Consider the following 20882-nt stretch of genomic DNA (forward strand, 5'->3'; position numbering starts at 1 on the left):
CTACCTCCCAATGGCTCAAAGCGTCTGCTCTCATAGCCACTCTTCACCCTCTCGCTGACGCCGACATCGACGACGGCACTCCATTTGCATGAGACCGCTACAACCTTGAAGCTCAATCATTATGCCGCTCTCTCCACTCATCGCGCTGGCCATCGGGATCGTTCTTACTACGTCGCCTGCGCGAGCTCAACTCGCTAATTTCAACTTCACCGCTGCTGCAGAACTCCCGCAATGCGTCACGTCGTGTGGTTTGCAGATTCTCGGCAGCTTCAACTGTACGATCGGAGATCCTTGTTACTGTGCTCAGTCGGGACCTATGGTCGACGCCCTTACATCTTGTGTAATCAAATCTTGTCCATCGGAGGTCGAAGCCCTTCAAGGAGCGCAGTTCCAAGCAAGCAGCTGCGGCTTTGTCGCTCATCATGACGAGGTGAGTGCCCAGGCATAGAAGGCTTGGTACATGCCTCGGAGCCTCCCTGTCCCTACAAATGTCTAAGCCAATTGCTGACTTGTACACTTCGCTTTTGAAGGGTCCCAGGGCTAGAGCTGTTTTGATTGCGTTTCTCGTATTAGCGACGCTGTTCTTCTTCGCCCGTCTCGCCTCGCGGTGGCCGCAGTGGGGCGGAGCCGGCTATCGTTGGGACGACGGTGTCGCCACGATCTGCTACTTACCGATTGTGGCCTCTGTTGTTTGCGGTCTCGTCATGGTTCACTACGGAATGGGTCAGGATGTGTGGGCATTGCCTATCCCATACGTCCTACACTGGGCTAAGGTATTCATCTTTCCTACTCGGGCCATAATAGTCCTTTCGCCACCTTCACTGACATCTTATAGTGGTTTGTTGCCTCTCAGCCAATATACATCTTTGCGGCGTACTTTACGAAGCTCTCCCTACTCCTACTCTACCTCCGCATCTGGCCGGAGGCCGATTCTACCAACCACAATTTCCGCTTGCTTTGCAAAGCTCTCAGTTGGTTCCTGTCTCTTGCCGCCTTCACTGCCTTGATGGCTACGATGATTGGCTGCACCATCCTATGTGGTAAGTCGTTCCAACTCCGGCGGACCTGGCTTCGGCTGGCTGATCACATATGATACATAGGCTGGCGATACAATAATACATCCTGTATCAACTGTGCAGCATTGGCATATTACAGCGGTTCAATGAATGCCGTTCTGGACATCGTCATTATCATACTGCCCGTTCCAAGACTGCTCGCTCTTCAGATTACGATGAAGCAAAAGTTGGGGTATGTTGTCGGCTCGTAGTTCGCTTGTACCTATGGACTGACTTGTGGGTATAGCATCATCTCTTGCTTCCTCGTCGGGCTCGTCGTAACGGCCTGCGCAATCGTCCGCCTCACTGAATTGCACAAGTTGAACAGCGTCGGAAACGCTACGTGGGACTTCCTCCCTTTCACTTTATGGTGTGGTGTAAGTCATCCTATCATGTCTCCCTCCTGTCTGTTCACAAACCCGTCTTCTGACATACACACATTCAGATCGAGTTATGTTGCAGCATGTAAGCAAACCCGGAAATTGATCGTCCCTCGCAGAACTTGTCCTCGAGCTAACATATCGACCAGGATTTGCTGCTGCATGCCCGCAATGGCCGGTTTCTTGAAGCGTTTCTTTGGGACGATAGCCGCCGGGAAGAGTTCACGCGGGTTGTCACACGGCGACAGCGCGCTCGGTCGACCGGAAAAGATCAAGGAGAACAACGACAGCGATGTGTGCATTGATATGGCATCTCTAAAGCCGATCGCTGCGGGAGAAACCCCGTGAGGGGAAAGGGAACGGATATATCGGTCAAAGCTCACTACCAACGAGTGTCGGATCGGACATTGACGGCGGCATCAGGTTCTTCAAGGGTACAATAGAGAGAGACCTGCAGAGGTACAATGCATGTAGTTTGCCGTCGCTTCTTCCTGAGAGCCTGTCCCTGCTACCACTCGTCGGCATGCACTTGCACGGACTATGGCACACGATCGGCCAGCCGTCTCGGTTCCTGCATCAATCGCCCTCCCTTCTAAGACTTCTCGCATTCATACCCCCACTTGATCTCCACCATATCGAGATCGAATGGCTCTGGTAGCCTCTTCGCATCGACGTCGTCTCCACGTTCCTACGTACCTTCGTTCTGCTTGGTACATCTGAGCAATGTTCGAGGGCTTCAGCTGAATCGTGTCGTAGCTGAATCCATGTTATCTTTGGCGTTGCTTATCCCTGAAGCGGCTCTCTGATTTCGGGGTACACGAGCCTGACTGGCTCCCGTCTTCTGCTGCTACGAATTTCCTGCAGCTTAGAGAGTGGGATGTCGTCCTGATTTGCGGACTTCATCTCGGTCCAGAAGACTGTGCCGTGGGGACGGGCGATAAGCTCCATTGGCCTTATGCGAACGTGCGCTGAGGCCTGCTTGATCTGCCATCGCAGCTCCTTCTCTCTCAATATAGTAGCCTCAGCTCCGACTTCGGCATGAAAGGAGGAAACGACCAGAAAAGCTGCGCGAAGTGCGCCAAACACATCCTCAACCTTGCCGTCGTGTCTTAAGAACATGCCATCGAGCCAGACTGCATAAAGGGTCAGCATTATGCAGACTGTCGTTACGAGAAATGCAAGGAGTAGCATGGTCGAGAATCCCCATTTGTATGTTGCTCCTGGCTGGCAAACAGCTCGTTCTAGCACATCGTCCAGAGTCTTCACTCGCTGATCATGCCAGAAATACGCCCAACCGCTTTGACGGAGCTGAGAGTGGGGTGGAGTGTAAATCAGCGTATAGTTGGGTGTGAGACCAGTACCAGCTCCGTCAAAGCGTTGATATACGTTGTTACTGGCGTACATAAACGGCTCGGTAACATTGACATCTGCCCGCTTTATGTTAATGGTATGTCTGAATGGCAATGCTGGGACCCGATGCTCACAAGTTGTGTTGGAAACGCCCACGATGCGCGTCCAGTCGACAATTGGTTTGATACAATCTACTGCCTCGTTTTGGTCGAATAGGACGCCCTCCTGGATTTGGTCGAATAGGACGCCGTCGCACGACGGCAGACTGTTCATCTCCACTTGAACATAGGACGATATATTGCTGGCGATGTAAGGGACCATATCTGCCTGGTATCCCGTCATGGCCGACGTCCAGGTGGGAAATACCAGGACGTAGATCGTGCATGCGATAAGTGCAACGCTTCGGCAGACGTTTCTTTTGGACGCTGACAATCTGCCTACCAGTAGGTCAGAGCCATACGTACGTAGTGCCAGAAATGTGTCCGGAGCGTATGACAAAGCCAGGAACTTGTCATAGCTCATCGTGGAAGTTTCAGAACCATTCAGCATGCTGCGACGGAAGGTACGATATATGCACAACGCAACGAGAGCTTGGCCACCGCGACTGAGGACCAGATCCCAGCCGACATCGATAAGTTTGGCGGCCGCAAATTCGAATTCGCCGAAGCCAAGATTGATGGCGAATGTGTAGCGTGTGTCGAAGAGGTTCGGAGGTTCGTAAGTACTGAATGTGTTCCCGGAAGGATCGCATCCAAAATTTGTTGTATCGCCGCTGTTCTCGTTGTTCCTGGGGGTGGTGGCTGATTTGCTAATGTATAGCGGGAATATCACAGTTCCAGAGATGGACAGGCACAATAGTGCCGTAGGTACGAAGAACGCTTGCCAGCGTCCCGTGCGGTCCTGGTCTGACGGGATCTGTAGCTGTGCTGTGGCCTTGGGCGAGCATTTGTCGTGCGCCAGAAGCGGTTCAGACATGGCTAGATGAAGTGAGCTTGCGCATAGAGACGGCAGTTCCTACCATTTGACAGAGAGGTGCGCACCTGATCAGATTGTGGTTGATAGCAGTCTGAGCGGAAATGAGGAGGTAAGGCGGGAGCTCAGCCGTCCTCAGCCTTTTCATGGTGATGATTGCATACGATACGTACAGGCGAACCGTCCGATATCCCCTCTCAGCCTTGTGTGGCTACCTTTTGAGCTCATGATAGGCTCATGATAGGCTATTCCTACCTGGAGGTACATCCTACACGGGACTTGGAGCTGAGGCCAGACCTGCGAGTCACTTCACCAATCGATGAATTCGAGATGCGTTGGCGAACATTGGTCATCGCAGTGAAGTCTTGGACTAGCACGTGCAAGCCAGGTGAATCCAGCTAAACGTATCGGGGGAGCACATAAGGAAAGCACACTCGGATAAACTCGTATAGCTCGTATACATGCTAAGACTTGGAAATTCGACTTTATCTCACCGCTCTTCTACCTTTACCTACTACTTAATACACTACTACACTATCGACAACAAGCAAAGCGATATTAGGATCTATAGAGCGTATTACGAGCTTTACGTTAAAAAAAGAATTATCTAAATCGGCCGTATTTTAAGCCTACTATAATTCTACTAAATCTACCGCTAGTTTTTAGCCCTTAACTACTAAAATGGACGACACTAGCGACTTATCTATAGTAGATTTACCTTCCCTATCGGACTTCTACCGCGACTATAGCCTTTAGCGTACTACTTAGGACGACTACCTTAACGACTTACTTAGTAAGGACTTCCTCGACAACTCGCTATCTACTAGCGTCCTTATAGGTCTACTACCGAGCGCTCTACCGGCTCTACGTAATTATAGTAATAGAGTCTCTAATGCTATTAACTTACTAAGTAACTTACTAGCTCTACCGCCGCCCTTACGACTACCGGAGCATCTAATATCGATAGTATAGCCTTTATAGTAGACCGTTTATAAGGGTAGGAAGACGAGTAAAGCGAATCTACTAGCCGTTATATCTGTGCCTAAACCTCTACCTTATCTAAGGCTAGCGTAGTAGCCTTATCTACTACTTACTTACGATTAACGAGATCTCGTTACGTCGTTTATAACGGTAATAATTCCTTATTATTACGAGCATCCGCAAGATAGTAAGATCTTCCGTAATGTAGCTTACTACCTCTTACGCCTCTAGGACTACTACTTTAGTACTAGCACCGCCGTCGTCTATATATCGAGCGACGACTAATGAGCGATGTTTTATTACATATACTATAGCGATACTACTCGGAACAACTAGGGATTCGAGGAGGCTCTATACGATAGTAACGACGAGAATCGTTACCTCCGGATTCGAGTAGTACGGAACATTCGTACTAGATACTACATATAGAGTTGCCGGTTGTCTTATAAGCGTATATTAAAGAGCGCTAGGGTAAAGTAGTAGATCTTAACTGTTTATACCCTTAACTATACGCATAAAGCTACGCCCTTACTAACTATTTATTTAGTCTACCGCGAGCGTCTACTATTATATTAAGCTACTCTCTCGGTTGCTACTTAGCTAAGGCTTACCGGTAAGTCCTATAAGACGGCATACCGACAGCTATCGGCTAAGGACCTATAACTTAATAGAAGGACGTATTATAACCTCGCTAAAGGTATTACGTATAAGGGTAGTAATAACTCCGAGACTGTTATTAACGCCTTACTTAGTATGCTAGTAGCCCTTAGCTTTAGCTATAAGGCACGCTAGTTATTCGAGATCGACGAATAGACTAGCTAAGTAATAAAGTCGTCGCTTAAGTAGATAGTATATTAGCTACCTCGATAAGAGACGTTTATAATAAGGTTTGTGCCCGACTTCTATATATAGATAGACGCTACCTTTAATACTAACCGCGCGGCTCTATTGCTCGGCGTCTTTACTAGAGTCGCGAATACCGGCAAGGGCTTCCCTATTATATATAGCCTTATAAAGAGCGAGAGCGCCGAGAATTAGCTCTTTATATTAACCGTCGTTACGAACAACTATCTTAAAGGGCTACGAATGCCGAAGGTTATACTCTCTAACCGCGGTAAGGGCCTTATAGCTACTATACCGGACTCCCCCTTTTACGCCGTTATTTAGTAATATTACTAGTAGCACGCCGCTAAGAACATTAAAGAGCGCATTAATAATAGTACTAGACGTAAAGCTACTACTATTACCGCCGCTACGAAGGCTCGACTCGTAATAGTCGCCGCTATAGCTACGAACTTATAAGTAGGCTACGCTGCCCTAATCGACACCGCCGGACCCTCTACTTAAGCCTTAGAAGTGCTAGTTATAGCGCTAAAACCGCGTAGCATACGTAAGCTAGGCTATATAGTAGAGGAGAAGGAGACGCTAAATAGGCTCGTATAGCTATAGCTATAGTCGGAGATAGTAGCGGCTACTAACGAGACTATAGAGAAGATGCTTAAGTTATTTACTATAGACGACAAGATCTACTTTACGAGCATATAGTTAGACGTAAAGGAGCGTCTCGTTACGTACTATACTAAGTACCTTCTAAACCTCGGTACTAACTCTACGTAACGCGTAGAGGTCGGCAACCGTAGTATAAAGGGGTTTACGTCTAACGGCCTTAACTTAGAGTAATGCGTTAAGAGCATTAAGCTATATATTAATAGGACGTTCGACGAGCTAGAGCTACTAGAGTAGAATACATTCGCCGGCTCGCTATTGCTCGTAGTCTCTATAGATAATAAGGGCTACTTTATAGAGGTTGTTAGTAAAGCTACCGTATAGATACTTAAACGGTTACTTCGCAACTTCTACTATACGCTCGAGATAAAGCGCTCTATCGACACTCGTAATACTAGCTACTCTATAGCGGAGCCGGTAGAGCTATATCTAGTGCGTAAATACTATATAGAGTGCGGTAAAGTAGAGCGGTTTAGTATTACCTACGGTTATATATTACTAAAGGCTATAATTAAGAGGATTCCTATTTCTATAAGGCTATGTTACTATCGTTAGTATGCCTCTAACCGAGCCCTTAGCCGTATTAATTAGAAGCCTAAATAGCTACTAGCGTATAACTTAGAGTTCGATAATATATAGGTATTGCTATTAGAGCGCATTAGTATATAAGACAGGATTAAGGGAGCTATACTTCGTATACTAGACTTTATTATAGGGATTAACGAGTCCGAGGCTTTACACTTCGTAGACGACATTAAGGCCTTTAAATATACTCGAATGCTAGCTATCCGAAGATAGGTAGCAGTAGCTAGTCTACCTAAGGTAAGGCTATTTATTACTCTAAGGGACGAGTACTATATTCGTAAGGCTCGTAAGGGCAACAACAACGCTAATAGTCGGCTCTAAACGAGTGCTAAGATAACTAAGACTACTATATAATAGGTAGAGCAGACCGCTGCTCGTACTATAGAAGCAGCCTTAGTAGCTAAATAACGTGTAGAGCCTACGGTAGTAATAAGGGGTAGAAGGGCTCGTAGAGTAAGAGCTAGTAGAAGGGCTAGTAGAAGGGCCGGTAGAAGGGCCGGTAGAGCGAGGGGTAGAGGGCGAGGTAGCATTAGTATAGCGCCGGTAGGCGGTAAGGGCGTAGCTGCTACTAATCTTAGTAAGGAATCTATACCGGCTCCTATTAAGGCTGCCTCTATATCGTCGACCCCTCTAGTAACTAGTAGAGGTAGACCGATCCGTCGCCCTCGGAAGACGGTATATATCTTAAGCGTAGCTACTAGTACGAGGCCGTAGATCTATTACTCGCGTAAACGACTCGTACGGAAGCTAGAAATACCGAATCCGGTATTAAACGCTCGGCTAATTAGAGCGCCGAGAACTCCTTTAGTTTTAACGCTCTTAGCTATATATAGTATTACTATTTCGTTCCTTTTAATTATATAGCTACACCTCTTAGTTAAGTAGTAGTAAAGGCTACTCCTCTGTTTACTAGCCCTTATAGTAACGTTTAGTTCGAGAGCTAGTAGCTATTACCTAAGGGGTAGGGGACTCTTCCGCTCCGGCGACAAATTTTTTGCTCCTACCTAGTTAGGAAGTTATAGAAAAGTTCCTAATCGGGCTTAGCGCGAAGCCCGGAAATAGGGCTATATTAACAATTTATCTTTTGCTTTATTTATTAGCGGTAGAAAGGGTAGCTTAGTAAAGGGGCTCGAGTATTCGTTTCTCCTTCTATTAACTACTTCCTTTAGCGTCCTTAGTTCGAGCCGATCCGGAGAGCCCTTTTACTAAGGCTACTAGCGTTAGTAAGACTTTATCTTTTTAGTCGTCGGAGAACTTCCATTTTTAGTTTAGCGTCAAATTTTGCTTAGTTATTTTCAGTATCCGAGTGTGCTTTCCTTTTGTGCTCCTCAGATACGTTTGGTGAATCCAGTTCCGAAAAGTTCTCACATCTGCTCATTCGTGACTCAAAATGCGGACAAGGGTTAAGTCGCTTGTTCAGCTCATTCGAGCTCATTCATGTGAGGTCCCTTCAGCAGAATTGTATCAATAGATCCAGCAGAGTGGCTCAAGTCCCGGCAGTCGTGCTTCAGTAGGTTTGTGGCTTGCGACGCCCGCTAGCGGTACAACCGCATGATCCAGTGCATTTCCAGACCATGGTAGTGGCCATAGTGACACCGATCTATCCAGAGTAAGTGTCACCCTTGTGGCGGTCTCATCTTAGCGGTGCCACCGTGTGGAGAAGCCTGTTCGCCGAAAAGCGGGTCATCCCACGGATGTGGTTCTGTCCCAGTCGTACGGCGGGCAGTTCGTGGCGCTTCACTTGAAGAAGATGGCTGAACTATCCTTAGTGGTGACACTGTTCGGTCCAGTGCGAACGCTGTTCTTGCAGCGGCGGGATGGCACGGTCCTGCCAGTGTTGTACCGCATCCAGTCGAGGGCTTTGTGCGCGATTTGTGAAGCGTTGGCGTCCGCAGATGCATTGAGGGTCGAAAGGAAAATGTTGACAAGGCCGATGTACGTGACGTCACAGCACGGCGATGGCCTCCAGGCAGTGATAGTCGTGTTTGTGGATCATGGCAAGAACTTATCGCGCTCGGCAGTCTTGCTCAAGCTGGGCGTGTTGGACTTGCTACCATTGCCCATGAAAGCATTGACGAACGGGTTCCCTTTCTCTGAGCCAGGTAGAGCCGAGGAGCCGAACAGCTTTCTTCCACCTGGAGTGAATTTGTCGTCGTCCTCCTCGGCTTCCAACGTCAGCGGATCGTTGCAAAAGACTGCCAGAAGCCTATCAACGGTTGCTCGCAGAGCTTCGGTGTGGATCTGCAGCGAGGAGTCCGCGATTTGCTTCCGGAAAGCCAGACATGTTCCTTTGAAAGCTTGGTGGTAGATCAACTTGTACTCCTCGGACTGCTTGCGCTCGTTCTCCAGATCTTCAAAGCTCGTATCGAGCGCTGGAGAGGCGGCTGCGGAGTTGGCGCGTGATTTACGAGTCTTCATCTGAACCAGACCGTACAGACGCATGCCGGCCATGACTACCTTGGCGATGTAGTCTTTGTTCTTCTGCTCAGTGGACGACGCTGGGCTTGTCACCACGCTTGGTGCACTCTGCATTCGCGAAAGCGTAGACTTCTTGTTCGCAGCGGGTACGGACGGCTCCCTGACACTGAAGGAGTGGTTGGACGCTACACTTGGTGATCTCGATAGCGGTCGACTTTGCAGAGGCACTGAGTGCGTATTGCTGATCGACCTGCGGTGCTTGAGGCTTGCATGCACAGCCATGTCCGCATTCATGCCCGATGCTGCTGCTGCAGAAACTCCTGCACCGCCTTGTCTGCGGGCCTGACGTTTACGCTCAGTTGCTTCATCGAATGCATCGGCCGCACTCTTCCGCTTTCTGACTGGTGGCCGATTTATGACCTCCGTAGGTTTTGAAGGGGAAGTCAGAAACGTTGCCACGACATCATCTGCTTCGCGACCTGGAGACGTCGGAGGCGTGAGGTCGCTGACATGGAGCTCAGAGCAGAGCGGGAGAGCATGAAGTCGTAGCCGAGGAGATGGCTCAGCGTAGAGGTGACTCTCCGGGGAAGACGTTGGCGGCGTGAGTGGTTGTTGCTCATGCGAAGGTGCATCTCGTGCTGCGTAGAACAATAGCTCTGTCACTCTTCGTCCGGACAGTATTTGTGGTGCAGACTTCGCATTGTTTACTTCAACGAGTATTCCCAGAGGCGAATCCGTCCTGGCACTCTGCCACCATGTCGTTTGTTGTCCATTGCGATTTCCAAGCAGTATGTTGGAGAACCACGACTCGGTGGCATTTTCTGCTGTCGACACAGACAACGCTTTGCCAATCGATAAATATAGAGGAACTCGTTCAACCTCGACAAGGGATAGAAATCGTAATGATGCACCGGCCGGGAGGCAATCTGGCGTATCGGATTGAAGGAATATGTCTTTCGTGCGCGATTAGTCGTGTTCTTGAGACGATATCCGCTTCGATCATACCTCCCAGTACCTCTCCTCCTCCCAAGGCGATGTCGCCGTGCCACACTGACTCCATCGATAGATGAAATGCATGAGATATATCGAGACGTGAAGTGTTGTCCTTTGGGAGACGCGACTGCCAAGTCAAATTTGGCGCGAAATAGCCGCGCTGTGACGTCGATGCTGACATCTCTCGCCTGAACCTTCAGAGGGCTACGATTGACATCTTGCTCTGTATCACACACGACAATGTTTGTTCGGAGACTGTACAGTAACGTCAATGTAGTTCCCTCCTATTGGCGACTCGTACGCTCCTTCAGCTCCCGCCATGCGCTATTTGAGAAACCTCTCCCGCCTCGAGTTGTCATCGTGGAGTCGGACATCACAGAGGCATTCCTCAAAGGCAGCGGTCCTGGAGGGCAGAAGATCAACAAAACTTCATCAGCTGTACAATTGAAGCATTTGCCAACAGGGATCGTGGTCAAATGTCAAGAGACTCGAAGTCGGGCGCAAAATCGAAAGTTGGCACGACGGATACTGGGAGATCGGCTAGAAGAGATGGAGAAGGGACCACAAAGTCGAACAGCCTTGAAGGCGGAGAGGGATCGAAAGAAGAAAGCGAGTGCGAGCAAGAAGTCGAAGCGGAAGTACCGCGAGTTGGAGACTGGCAAGACGGGTGAACAGGAATTGGATACTGCGGCGAAGGAGCACGGCAGTACAGATGACTTGATTGAGGGTGAAGGACCTGCGCCGGCCGACGAGACTAAAGCTACCGGCGTGAACTGAAGTGAATGAAAGTCGCAACCGCATGATCCTTCCACGTGCTCGCCAAGGCTTTCTGTTTGGACGGCGAGCGTTTGCTCCTTCTCCTTGCAAACAACCACGACTGCGCCAACGAACTACAACACCTCCGTTCAACATCGACTTGGGACTCTTCTTCCTCACACCTCCATCCCACTCAACCCAAGGAATAGTCTAAGCCACAAATCATGAGCGCCGATTATCTCGGTCTGCGCGAGCAGATTCTCGGTACGTCCTTGGCTGCAACTTTATAAGGACGATCTGACTGACACGCACGATAGCGAACGCCCGCCTCATGGTCAAGCCGCTCGACGCCGCTCCTCCATCTCAGCCGACTCACGGTTGCCTGGTGCCGTCGATGCACTCCGCCGCGACACTCACCAATCCGAACACCACCACTTCACCAGCTCAGATGCCAGCAATCGGATCCAGCAAGCTCGAGGTCGTCATCTTCGGACACACGGAGTACACCGCCGCTATCATGGTGGGAATCACACCCGCGATCGAAGGAGCATCGGGCGCTACCCCAGAAGCCGCTTTGCGCAAGTTGCTCCTCGCCACGTGCGAGCTCTTACACGGCTTCATGCCCAAGGTCGGCGCGCACCAGCGCAACATTCACAATGGCGGAGTCTTCGACGAGGATACGATCTGCGTGGAGTTGATGGAGGCTCAGAGGAAGTCTTCTACTTAGGGATGATGCGCGACGGGTTCATCAGAGATATGGTGATGCGATTCAGCGTCAAGTGGTGTGCGACAGATAAGCGGTGGACGCAACGAGCAATGGCAGGCTTGAAGAAGTGCTCGCCATCGCGGAGGTATGGAGAGAGCGCAGTCCGAAACGCAAACGACAGTTACTCAAGGTATCAAGCCCGGCCTCGCTCAAGACGTACCACAGTAACGGTACATGCCATGATCTACTGGATCCTACTGCTCATCACTCGTCTCCACCAGCCTGGCTTTGGTTCTGGTTGTATGTCAAACCCTCGCCCCAATCGAGCTTATTGTCCTCATCATCCTCATCCTCATCCACCTTCAATCCCTGCTGTTGTGCCTCCTTCATGATCGGCATCACGCTATCCTTCCTCGGTTCCGGGATAGCATCTGGTTGGACCTTCCACTTCTGCACGCACATGATCAAGTCCACAGCCAACTCTCCGTTGCTCTTCAAAGCCTTCTGCCAATGGTCCGGAATCCCTTCTCCTGTCACAAGCATCCTCGCCGCGCAAGACACCAGCAGCTGGCGCATAGGACTCTCCACTTCCGTGTTGGCATAGATGTATTGCACTCTCCTCAAACTCGGCCATGAGTCTGTCTCGAGGTAGAAGATCCTCACGGCATCCAGAGCTTCGACGATCAATTTCTTGATCTCCCACTTCTCTCCCATAAGGTATAGATCCAGCAGAGGCGAAAGTTCGTCTTCAGACCGCGGCGTTGGGATGCGTTCGCTGTACAACCAGCCGACGAACATCTTGAATGGCTCATCGTCTTCATCGGGGAGTCCGTAGTACTGCTCTTTCTTGCCGTTCGGTTTGGGCCGGAAAATGCTGCGGAAGAACTTCGACCGGTAGCAGAGGAGTTTCTCGTGCAGGACCCATCGGGTGTTGTCGCTGCCGACGTAGATGTCGACCATGTCTCGCGAGAGGAGCCTGTTGTTCACGTTCAGCTCACGAATCTTACCATCTTCTTGTTGTTAGTTCAGACTCACTCGTTGAGCGGTCGTTCACCCATTTCAGAACCCATGGCTTAATTGATGTCCAAATTCGTGGAGGAGGAAGCTCACGCCGGTATGGCGCGAGAACAGCAGACCTTCCGACATGATTCTTAAGGTAACTCTTGGGATGTGGTACAGGCAGGATCTTGAACGCTCCACTTCCAACTACATCCCTGCAATGTTTTTGCTTCGGGTACGTCACTGTGCTTCTTCGAACTTGGCGACTCCCTCTCCTCCTCATGATGCCTGTCCTAGGCGACGTACAAATGATTGTGTTCTCAGGCTTGCTTGGTCCTTCTCGACATGGCAAAGCCTACGCCTCCCACGGTCCACATCCCTCCGCGACTTGGAACTCGCAGCCAGTCTTCCTCTTGATCTCCTCTACGCTCGTGTCTGGATGGTGATCCCTCAACGTCAGGCCCTTTTCGTCCACATCGAAGCAGGCCAGTTCCGTTACAATAGGGCGCACACAACTCGCTCCCGTCAATGGCAAATCACACTCGGCCTTGATCTTCGGATTACCATATTTGTCGCAATGTGTCTGTACAACCAAAACCTTGGTCTGCTCGGGGTTCGCAACCAAGTCCATCGCTCCGCCCATCCCTCTTACCATCTTCCCCGGGATCATATAATTCGCAAGGTCGCCGTACTGACTGCACTCCAGAGCTCCCAAGACCGTCATGGCGAGGTGTCAACCGCGGATCTGACCGAACGAGATGTCGGAGCCGAATTTGCTGGCACCTGGGATGGGTACGATGCTCTCATTGCTGGCGTCGATCCAGTCGCATCGTCCTTTTCCCTTCTTCGGATTTCCACCGACGCCAAGTATGCGGCTCTTGGACTGCACGTACACGTGTCGACCGTCTTTTATGGCGTAGCGGGCTGCAAGAGTTGGCATTCCGACGCCGAGGTTACAGCTCGAACCGGGCGGGAACTCCTTCCCGGCATGCTGAGCTATGATGTTGCGGACGGTCTTCTCGCAATCTTGTGCTTGATCGTCATCACCCTCGTTGCGGAGAAATGGGATCTTGCCCGATGCCTCGCCTTTGAAGAGACGATTGACATGAAGACCGGGAAGATGTATAGACTCTGGGGCGAGGTCGCCCACTTCGAGGATTTCCTCAGCTTCGAAAAATGTGATTCGCGCAGCGGGGGCGACAATGCGGCTGAAGTTGAAAGACGTCCCTTTAAAGATACAATTGCCCGTCTTGTCGGTTTTCCACGCCTTGACCCAAGCGAAGTCCGCGATGTCGAAGGCCTCTTCCAAGAGATAGTCCTTGCCTTTGAAGCTCTTGACCTCCGGCGTTTTGTTAAAGGGAATAGCTTTTCCATTCGAGTCATACCGGGTAGGGAGCTTACCTTCGGCGTACAGCGTATTCAGGCCGGTTCGAGAGTAGAATCCGGGAATGCCGACTCCTGAACAGCGGATCTTTTCTGCGAAACTTCCTTGTGGGATGAGGTGGAATTGGATTTGACCGGCGAGGAATGCTTTGTGAGCGCGCAAGCAGTTCGATCTATCGAGAAAAATGACAAAGACGCTCTGTCGATGCGTCAAGTTCATGGCTGCACTGAGTCCCAATCGAACGCATCAGAATTGTCCATGAAAGAGAAATCGTCCAGATTGATCGGGTAGTTCGGGTCCAGATATGCTGTAAAGAGGTCGTCCATACCAGAGAATAGAGCGACTCCGTCGTCCTGTGTAGCTTGTCCAGGAACTGACCCGTCCTCGCCGCCGTCGGCAGGAACAACCCTGGCCTCAGCTGTTCGGCCGTCGATCAGCGTGTCTGGTCTTGCTAGAGATGCTGTACAGTATCCTGGACTTTCTGCGCCGGTGGGAGCTATTCTTGAGATACGGAACGCAGCTAGATCGGTCGCCTTGTTCAACTCGTCCAGTACTTTCTTCGAGATCGAAGCAATAATATCAGCGCTTGCCCAAGTCCTTCGAAGCTTGTGTAATATCTGGTAGCACTCTCGGAAGTCGTCGCGCGCATCAACTTGTTGATGGGTGAGGTGTGATTGTCGCAGGTGCTGATATGAGACCGACAATGCCAGTGAAATAGCATATGGCAGGAGAGGAAGAGGCAGCAGTTGCGAGAATAAGTCAGACGCCATGAGCCGCTTGATCTCTAGGGTACACAAGCTTTGCCGTACGTACGATGCTGACGAGCGTCGAATGTGCCGAACACCTCTTGACCGATGGGTCAAAACTCCAACAAGTAGATAGAAAAGATGCAATGTCGCCACCTGGTCTTCTGGCAGATCCCAGCCATGGCCTTCGTCGATGGCATCTTCAAAACTTGGGAAGTCCTCTTCCCAGCCAAGGATGCTCATATCTAGGTGTGGTCGATAGAAGCCAATAAGCTTGTTGAGAGTCTTGCAAATGGATAACCAGACTTCGAAGGCCGGAAAGCCGCTTTCACCTGGAGAATAAGGCTCGATGGACAGATCTACGTCTGACATCATTACTGGTCTGCCGTAGATACAGCTGTATAAACGATCGAGACTCCACAGACACCAGAAAAGGAGCTGTGGCCGGGTTAGCGAGGTCGTTGACCATGACGAGTGATTGTAAGTGTACCTTGGATGAGCGCTCTTCACCTGAGGGTAGTCCAGCCTGCTGTGCAAGGTGGAGTGCTAGAGTCTGGCCGTAGTGTAGCGCTTGAACAAGATACAGTGTTGCTTCTTCGCCACCATCCTGGCCTTCGGCATGAAGGGATGCAAGTGCCAGTATTCGTATGAGCGTGAGCTTCTCAAATTGAGCGGGTATCTTCAAGGCTGCTTTGACAGTTGTGTGCAATCTGCTGCAGAACTCCCGAGGGGCCAGTGGACCAGGAGAATCAGTTAGACGTAGGTGCGATGCAGCTTCAGCGTCTTTGGCTGCTGCGTTGCAGATGGCGTGCACTAGAGTCTCGTTCGCCATGCCTTCGGCGTGAGATTGTCTGAACTCGCTCTCACTAAGAATGGGCAGAACAGGGTGGATCCTTCGAAAGTAGATGTCGATCAAGGGAGGAATCATGGTGCTGTGGGGCTTGTAAGATATCTTGGGTTCGCTAGTTGAGTTGGTCGGGTTGTTTCTCTGCCGGATCAAGGCATCCCATTCGCCTCTGTCGACCCATACTCCCACAGTGCTAACACCTGGCGTTCGTGGCTGCGCTGAGTGAAGAAGAGTGGATCCCGGATGCTAGTTGCGAGGAGACGCAACAGTCAGTCGTGCTTGTTCATGCATACATGCCTTTGATTCAGTCCAGCGCGAGTGAATTCAGGGCTGTTGGTCGTGACCTACTTCATTACTTACCATGTCTGGAACGAATACGTGGGCTCGTTCCCTTCTTGAAGCGGTACTTCCTCCACTGACTTCACCACTCGGCGGACTCGAACTGGATCTTTCCGTGTCATCTTGGTCTTTCGGATCGTCAAAATGTGGACATCGTTTCTGCAGTCGAAAAGTGTGAGTTGTATCGTGAGAACAAATCGTAGTCTTTACCTTTCTAGACCTGCAAGATTCGCATGCTTTTGCTAGGCGCTTTCGTTTCGCAGGATTGCCATTGTACTGATTTACGAACGTCAACTCCATCGCCGCGTCGGCAAAAGGTTGAAGTTGTGGAAGTGAATTCGAACGATGAAGTTGAACTCCGGGGGCAGGTTCAGCCGGGGAAGTAAGCCGGCTAGTCCGGCTAGTCCGGCTAATGAAGGCATGCTTGTGAGATGCAACTGACCAACATCCATCAGCTCCTCTTCTTCCTCACCAATGTATCAAGACAACACATTATTGGCAGATCGATGATTGAAAATCTACAAGCATGATGTCTGAAACCAAGAATATCCTCATCTTCGGGGCGACAGGCCTCATAGGCACTCACATCACAAAGGCCATTCTAGACCACCAGAGCCGATGGTCGAGTGTTGCGGTATTCACATCTCCCAATACCGTGCAGACGAAAGCAGACGAAATAGCACATCTCAAAGCTCAACGCGTAAAGATAATCGAAGGCGACCTCACATCCGAATCCGATGTCAACAATGCCTACAAAGGCATCGACACGGTGGTTTCATGTGTCGGCAGGCCGGTGATCGACAAACAACTACTTCTCATCCAACTGGCGGACAAGCACCCGGACGTCCAGCGATTTTTCCCATCTGAATATGGCACAGACATCGAGTACTGGCCCTCTTCTGCAAATGAGAAACCACATCAGCTCAAGCTCAAGGTCCGAGCGCTGCTCAAAACCATTCAGAACTTGGAGTATACGTACGTTGTGACGGGTCCATACGGAGATGCTGACGGTGGTCTATATCTCTCTGCGAAGAGTCCTGAGAGGGAGGAAGAGGGAACGTTTGATGTGAAGCGCAAAAGAGCCGTTCTGCTTGGCGATGGCAGGGGCAAGATCTCCCTCTCTACAATGAGAGACGTCGGCAAAATGGTGGTCGCTGCTTTGCTTCATCCAGAGGTTTCCAAGAACAAAGCACTGCATGTCAACTCTTTCACCACGACTCCAATTGAGCTGGCTGAGGAGTTCCAGAAGCAGACAGGCGAGAAGTGGGATGTGGCCTACACGAGTCTTGATCGATTGAAGCAGCTTGAACAGCAGACCGGTGGCCCGTTGACGCTGCGCAGGATTTGGACAGAGGTAAGTGAAATCACGTCCCTATTAGACATCCACTGACTTTCATCATCCGCTCTGAAGGGTGGCACACTTTACGATGAAAGGGACAACGAGCTCATCGGCTTGAAGGAAGGCGATGTTGACTCTCTCCAGACTGCTGTGGCACTCGCCATAAGTGTTCAAGCGAAGCTGTAGACGCAGACGGAAGTCGATAGGAAGAACGCAGAACAGTGAAAGATCTGAGGTAAAACGCTTTGCTGAGAGCCCTTACTCAATAGCGTCAATCAGTCGCCTGCAATGCCACGATCTCGGTACATCTACGCTTTTCGTAGCAACTCGCTGCAGCTGAAGTGTGGTAATGGTGTAACCATTACCCACATACCTTCGGAACAACCACACGCACCGCAAAGCCTGCTTCCAGCCAGTCCAGCCAGCAACGCAGTGAGCATCAAACATTGTCGGAGGCGATCAGGTCTCGTCTTCGTGCAGTTGATCGGGTTTGTGGTGTGGCTGACTTGTAGGCACGACATTCTCACCTGCACGCACGATGGCTACGCAGAGCTAGATATCTTCGGATGGTTGTCCGTGGATGAATGACGGGCAGGATCACGCTGTGTGCATCATTGCATGGGCATGTACCGGACTTTCCAACGCGTGGCCGGCACGAGCGTGGTGGTACGGCAGCAGTGGAGCGAGAGAATACTGTGTTACGTCCGATGCTGTGCAAGGGAAGGATTTTCTTTGCATGACGTATTGATGTTCTGGTAAGAGAAGGATTGTTTGCTTAAAGGAGGTGTTGTTCTGTTGGAGCTGAGGTGCTATCATGTCTCGAGAGTTGCAGCTCACGTAAAGCGGTGGCCCTTCCAGAGTCGTGAGCGACCTGCTCGATCTCGGCACCACCGAGTGTGGATCAGATGCTGGCGTGGACCTTTGAAAATGCGGAGGTCAATGGCTAGCAAACTGCGGATGGAAGCGCGTGAAGTGGATATCTAGCGGTGCGGCATGCAAAGGAAGGAGGGGAGAAAGGCTTGTAAATCATGCAGGCAACCGGGAGACGAGGCGTGGAGGAATGAAAGTTTTTTCGTGGATGACAATCCTTGCGGACGCGGGGGAGGACGTGGGAATGGTGTTGTAATAGGGCCGATTTGTCACAAGGGTTAATAACCGACACCGGTTCCCATCAATGTATATATAGAACCGAGGATCCCTCAGGTAGAGTTACAATCTATTAGCTTATAACTTTTAACAGGTTATAAGCCCGGACCGCGCTTACAGGTTACAATACCTCCAGTATATAAGCCCTTTTACGTTCTTTACGTATGTCTTGTTAATATCTTTATCGACCTCCGCGTCGATTCTTAATGGGCCTTATGCCAACTCTCAATAGGCGTCCGCGCCAAACACTTAATAGACTTCACAGTCAATCTTAATAAAAAACCTTAAGTCGAGTTAGTAACTACTTTAGTCGTTGTCCGAGCATCTCCGTCGTTTAATTAAGCGACAAGGATAACCTCGGAACAACGTCAGAGTTTTTACGCTATCGACATAGACTTACTGCCATTTTGACGAACGTGACACTTCGTACAACTTCCTATTCAATGTATTACTACATCACTCGAAACATCTAATACAAAGTAGATTACCCTTAACGCAATTCTATGTCCACCGTAACGCACTAAGGGACACAGACCCATTTAAGATCCTTTAAAGTTTTAACGAATTAGTGCATATATACTTAGGTCCCAGCGAACAATAGCAAAACAATACAAGCTACGTCCAGGCGAGACAGAAGAACAAGCAGCACATCGTCGTTTCCTCGCTGCAGAGCGCTAGCGCTACAAGAGACACCGTAACAAACAGGCCGAAATCGAAGAACAAAGACGAAACATTCAAAGCACTCCCTACCTTAATCCTAAGACTAACCCGTTCTCGAGTCTATCCGTACCGAACGACTTAAGGCCACCTCGACGAACATTTGACGACATTAATTCACACGGCAACACAATTGCATTAATAACCTCCTTAACTAAGGCAACCGCACCATCCGCGCTACCGGCAGCACTAGCACTACTACTAACTCCAGGTCTATTAAAACTACCAAAGGCCTCTAAACTAAAGGGCAAGAAGAAAGCGTCTCTAGATAAGACGGGTGCGACGCGTAGTGATTACCTTAAAAGCACCTCGACGGCTCCACCTAGTATAACTACATCTGCATAGACTGTATTACTAAAGGAAGCTAATCACGCCAACAGCAGCTCTTAGTTTACTGATCCTGCCCCTCTTGCCTAGGGAAACTCGGCCAAATCACCACCCTCCGACGACGACGACGACGACGCACTCTTCATTCCGGACGAGTCCTCCTACCGTTTTCAAGCAGCTCCTATTAACAACATCGTCAATATGCCACCTCGACGTGCGCCAGCAGCTACCGCTGCCCCTACTCCGCCGGAAAGATATACCGAGCGCTCGACGGAGTACAAGAAGGCGTACAAATCAGGTTTTAAGGACACTAAGCAATTTAACACGATAGTTACACTTACTAGCCCAAACAACTACGCCACCTAGAAGCGTTAACTCCTTAACTACGCACTCGCAGTCAATTTTCACACCCTTATTAATAGATCGGAGCTCCCGCCCGTATCTCTAGTAGGAGATGCACCAACCTCTAAATAAAACGACTAGATGCTGGAACACGCGGAATGGCTGGCGAGAAACCTCTCCCTACTTAGCTACATTCGAAGGCACATTACCGAAGGCCTTTAATCAAAGATTAAGGGCATTACCCTCGTCGCCACCGCTCTAGAAGCGATTAAGAACCACTGCATGGCGAATGGAGTTTATTACTTCGTTTCAAGACTCGGCGATGTTTCTAACTACTCGTTTAATAAGGCCGGTTCATTTAAAGACTTTATAAAAGAATTCGAGCGAAGGATTACTAAACTCCACGCCCTGGCCGAGGCGCCAAAACTTCCGGACGACTTCAAAACCGGCTTCTTCGTCAAAGCACTAGGCCCTCGTTTTAGCAACTGGATTATAACCTAGAGCTCAATTTACAAGATCTGTAGCATCGGAAAGGGCAAGCAGCCAATTTCGTACGAGTCCTTAAAGTCCTCCGCAGGCAACGAATAGGAGCGAATAAGTTAAATTAACCTAATGCCGGCTTTAAATTACTCGTATACGGCATTCCGTAGAACAAAGCGACCGCACGACTTAAACGACCCGCCACTCGGACAACTACTTAGACCAGCGAACAACAAATGCGAGTGGCCAAGCCATAAAGGACGGTCTACCCACACGAACAGTTAATATGCGAAGCAGAATAACGAAGTGTTCAAAGCATTTAAGGCGGGTAGAAAACTCCCCGGGAGCTCGAAACTAATAACTTCCGGTACGAACAGAGACGCTGTTTATCTAGGACGGCGTTCATACCTAGCGGGTGTAGATAATTCAGTAACAAATGACGGCGATCCTCAGATTAAGCGGGTCGTGCAATTCACTAGTTCATTATTTACTACAAAGGAATAACTATCCGACC

At 49.9% G+C, this 20882-nt stretch overlaps 6 protein-coding genes across 6 annotated transcripts; 2 read left to right on the plus strand and 4 right to left on the minus strand.

Moving 5' to 3' along the window:
• Positions 1-1278: 1278 nt before the first annotated feature.
• Positions 1279-3760, minus strand: MYCGRDRAFT_91137 (uncharacterized protein; the record flags this gene model as incomplete). Its single annotated transcript, XM_003855272.1, has 5 exons — positions 1279-1418; positions 1819-1886; positions 2132-2191; positions 2334-2568; positions 3250-3760. 5 exons carry the CDS (start codon positions 3758-3760, stop codon positions 1279-1281), a joined length of 1014 nt encoding a protein of 337 aa, XP_003855320.1.
• A 5061-nt stretch (positions 3761-8821) lies between these two features.
• Positions 8822-9529, minus strand: MYCGRDRAFT_91138 (uncharacterized protein; the record flags this gene model as incomplete). The annotated part of the gene is made up of 1 exon (XM_003855271.1): positions 8822-9529. The coding sequence occupies one exon, from the start codon at positions 9527-9529 to the stop codon at positions 8822-8824; it is 708 nt and encodes a 235-aa protein (XP_003855319.1).
• A 951-nt stretch (positions 9530-10480) lies between these two features.
• Positions 10481-11017, plus strand: MYCGRDRAFT_37496 (uncharacterized protein; the record flags this gene model as incomplete). Its single annotated transcript, XM_003855103.1, has 1 exon — positions 10481-11017. One exon carries the CDS (start codon positions 10481-10483, stop codon positions 11015-11017), a length of 537 nt encoding a protein of 178 aa, XP_003855151.1.
• A 949-nt stretch (positions 11018-11966) lies between these two features.
• MYCGRDRAFT_68994 (uncharacterized protein) lies at positions 11967-12795 on the minus strand (the record flags this gene model as incomplete). The annotated part of the gene is made up of 2 exons (XM_003855270.1): positions 11967-12678; positions 12738-12795. The coding sequence occupies 2 exons, from the start codon at positions 12770-12772 to the stop codon at positions 11967-11969; spliced, it is 747 nt and encodes a 248-aa protein (XP_003855318.1).
• Positions 12796-14615: 1820 nt separating this feature from the next.
• On the minus strand, positions 14616-15747 carry MYCGRDRAFT_22166 (uncharacterized protein; the record flags this gene model as incomplete). The annotated part of the gene is made up of 2 exons (XM_003855269.1): positions 14616-15269; positions 15322-15747. Coding segments are annotated over 2 exons (1080 nt in total), but the record flags the coding sequence as incomplete, so codon positions are not given.
• Positions 15748-16543: 796 nt separating this feature from the next.
• Positions 16544-17542, plus strand: MYCGRDRAFT_36735 (uncharacterized protein; the record flags this gene model as incomplete). Its single annotated transcript, XM_003855104.1, has 2 exons — positions 16544-17371; positions 17429-17542. The coding sequence occupies 2 exons, from the start codon at positions 16544-16546 to the stop codon at positions 17540-17542; spliced, it is 942 nt and encodes a 313-aa protein (XP_003855152.1).
• Between the last annotated feature and the right edge of the window lie 3340 nt (positions 17543-20882).

This window comes from Zymoseptoria tritici, chromosome 2 (assembly GCF_000219625.1).
Source record: "Zymoseptoria tritici IPO323 chromosome 2, whole genome shotgun sequence".
Classification (NCBI taxonomy): domain Eukaryota; kingdom Fungi; phylum Ascomycota; class Dothideomycetes; order Mycosphaerellales; family Mycosphaerellaceae; genus Zymoseptoria; species Zymoseptoria tritici.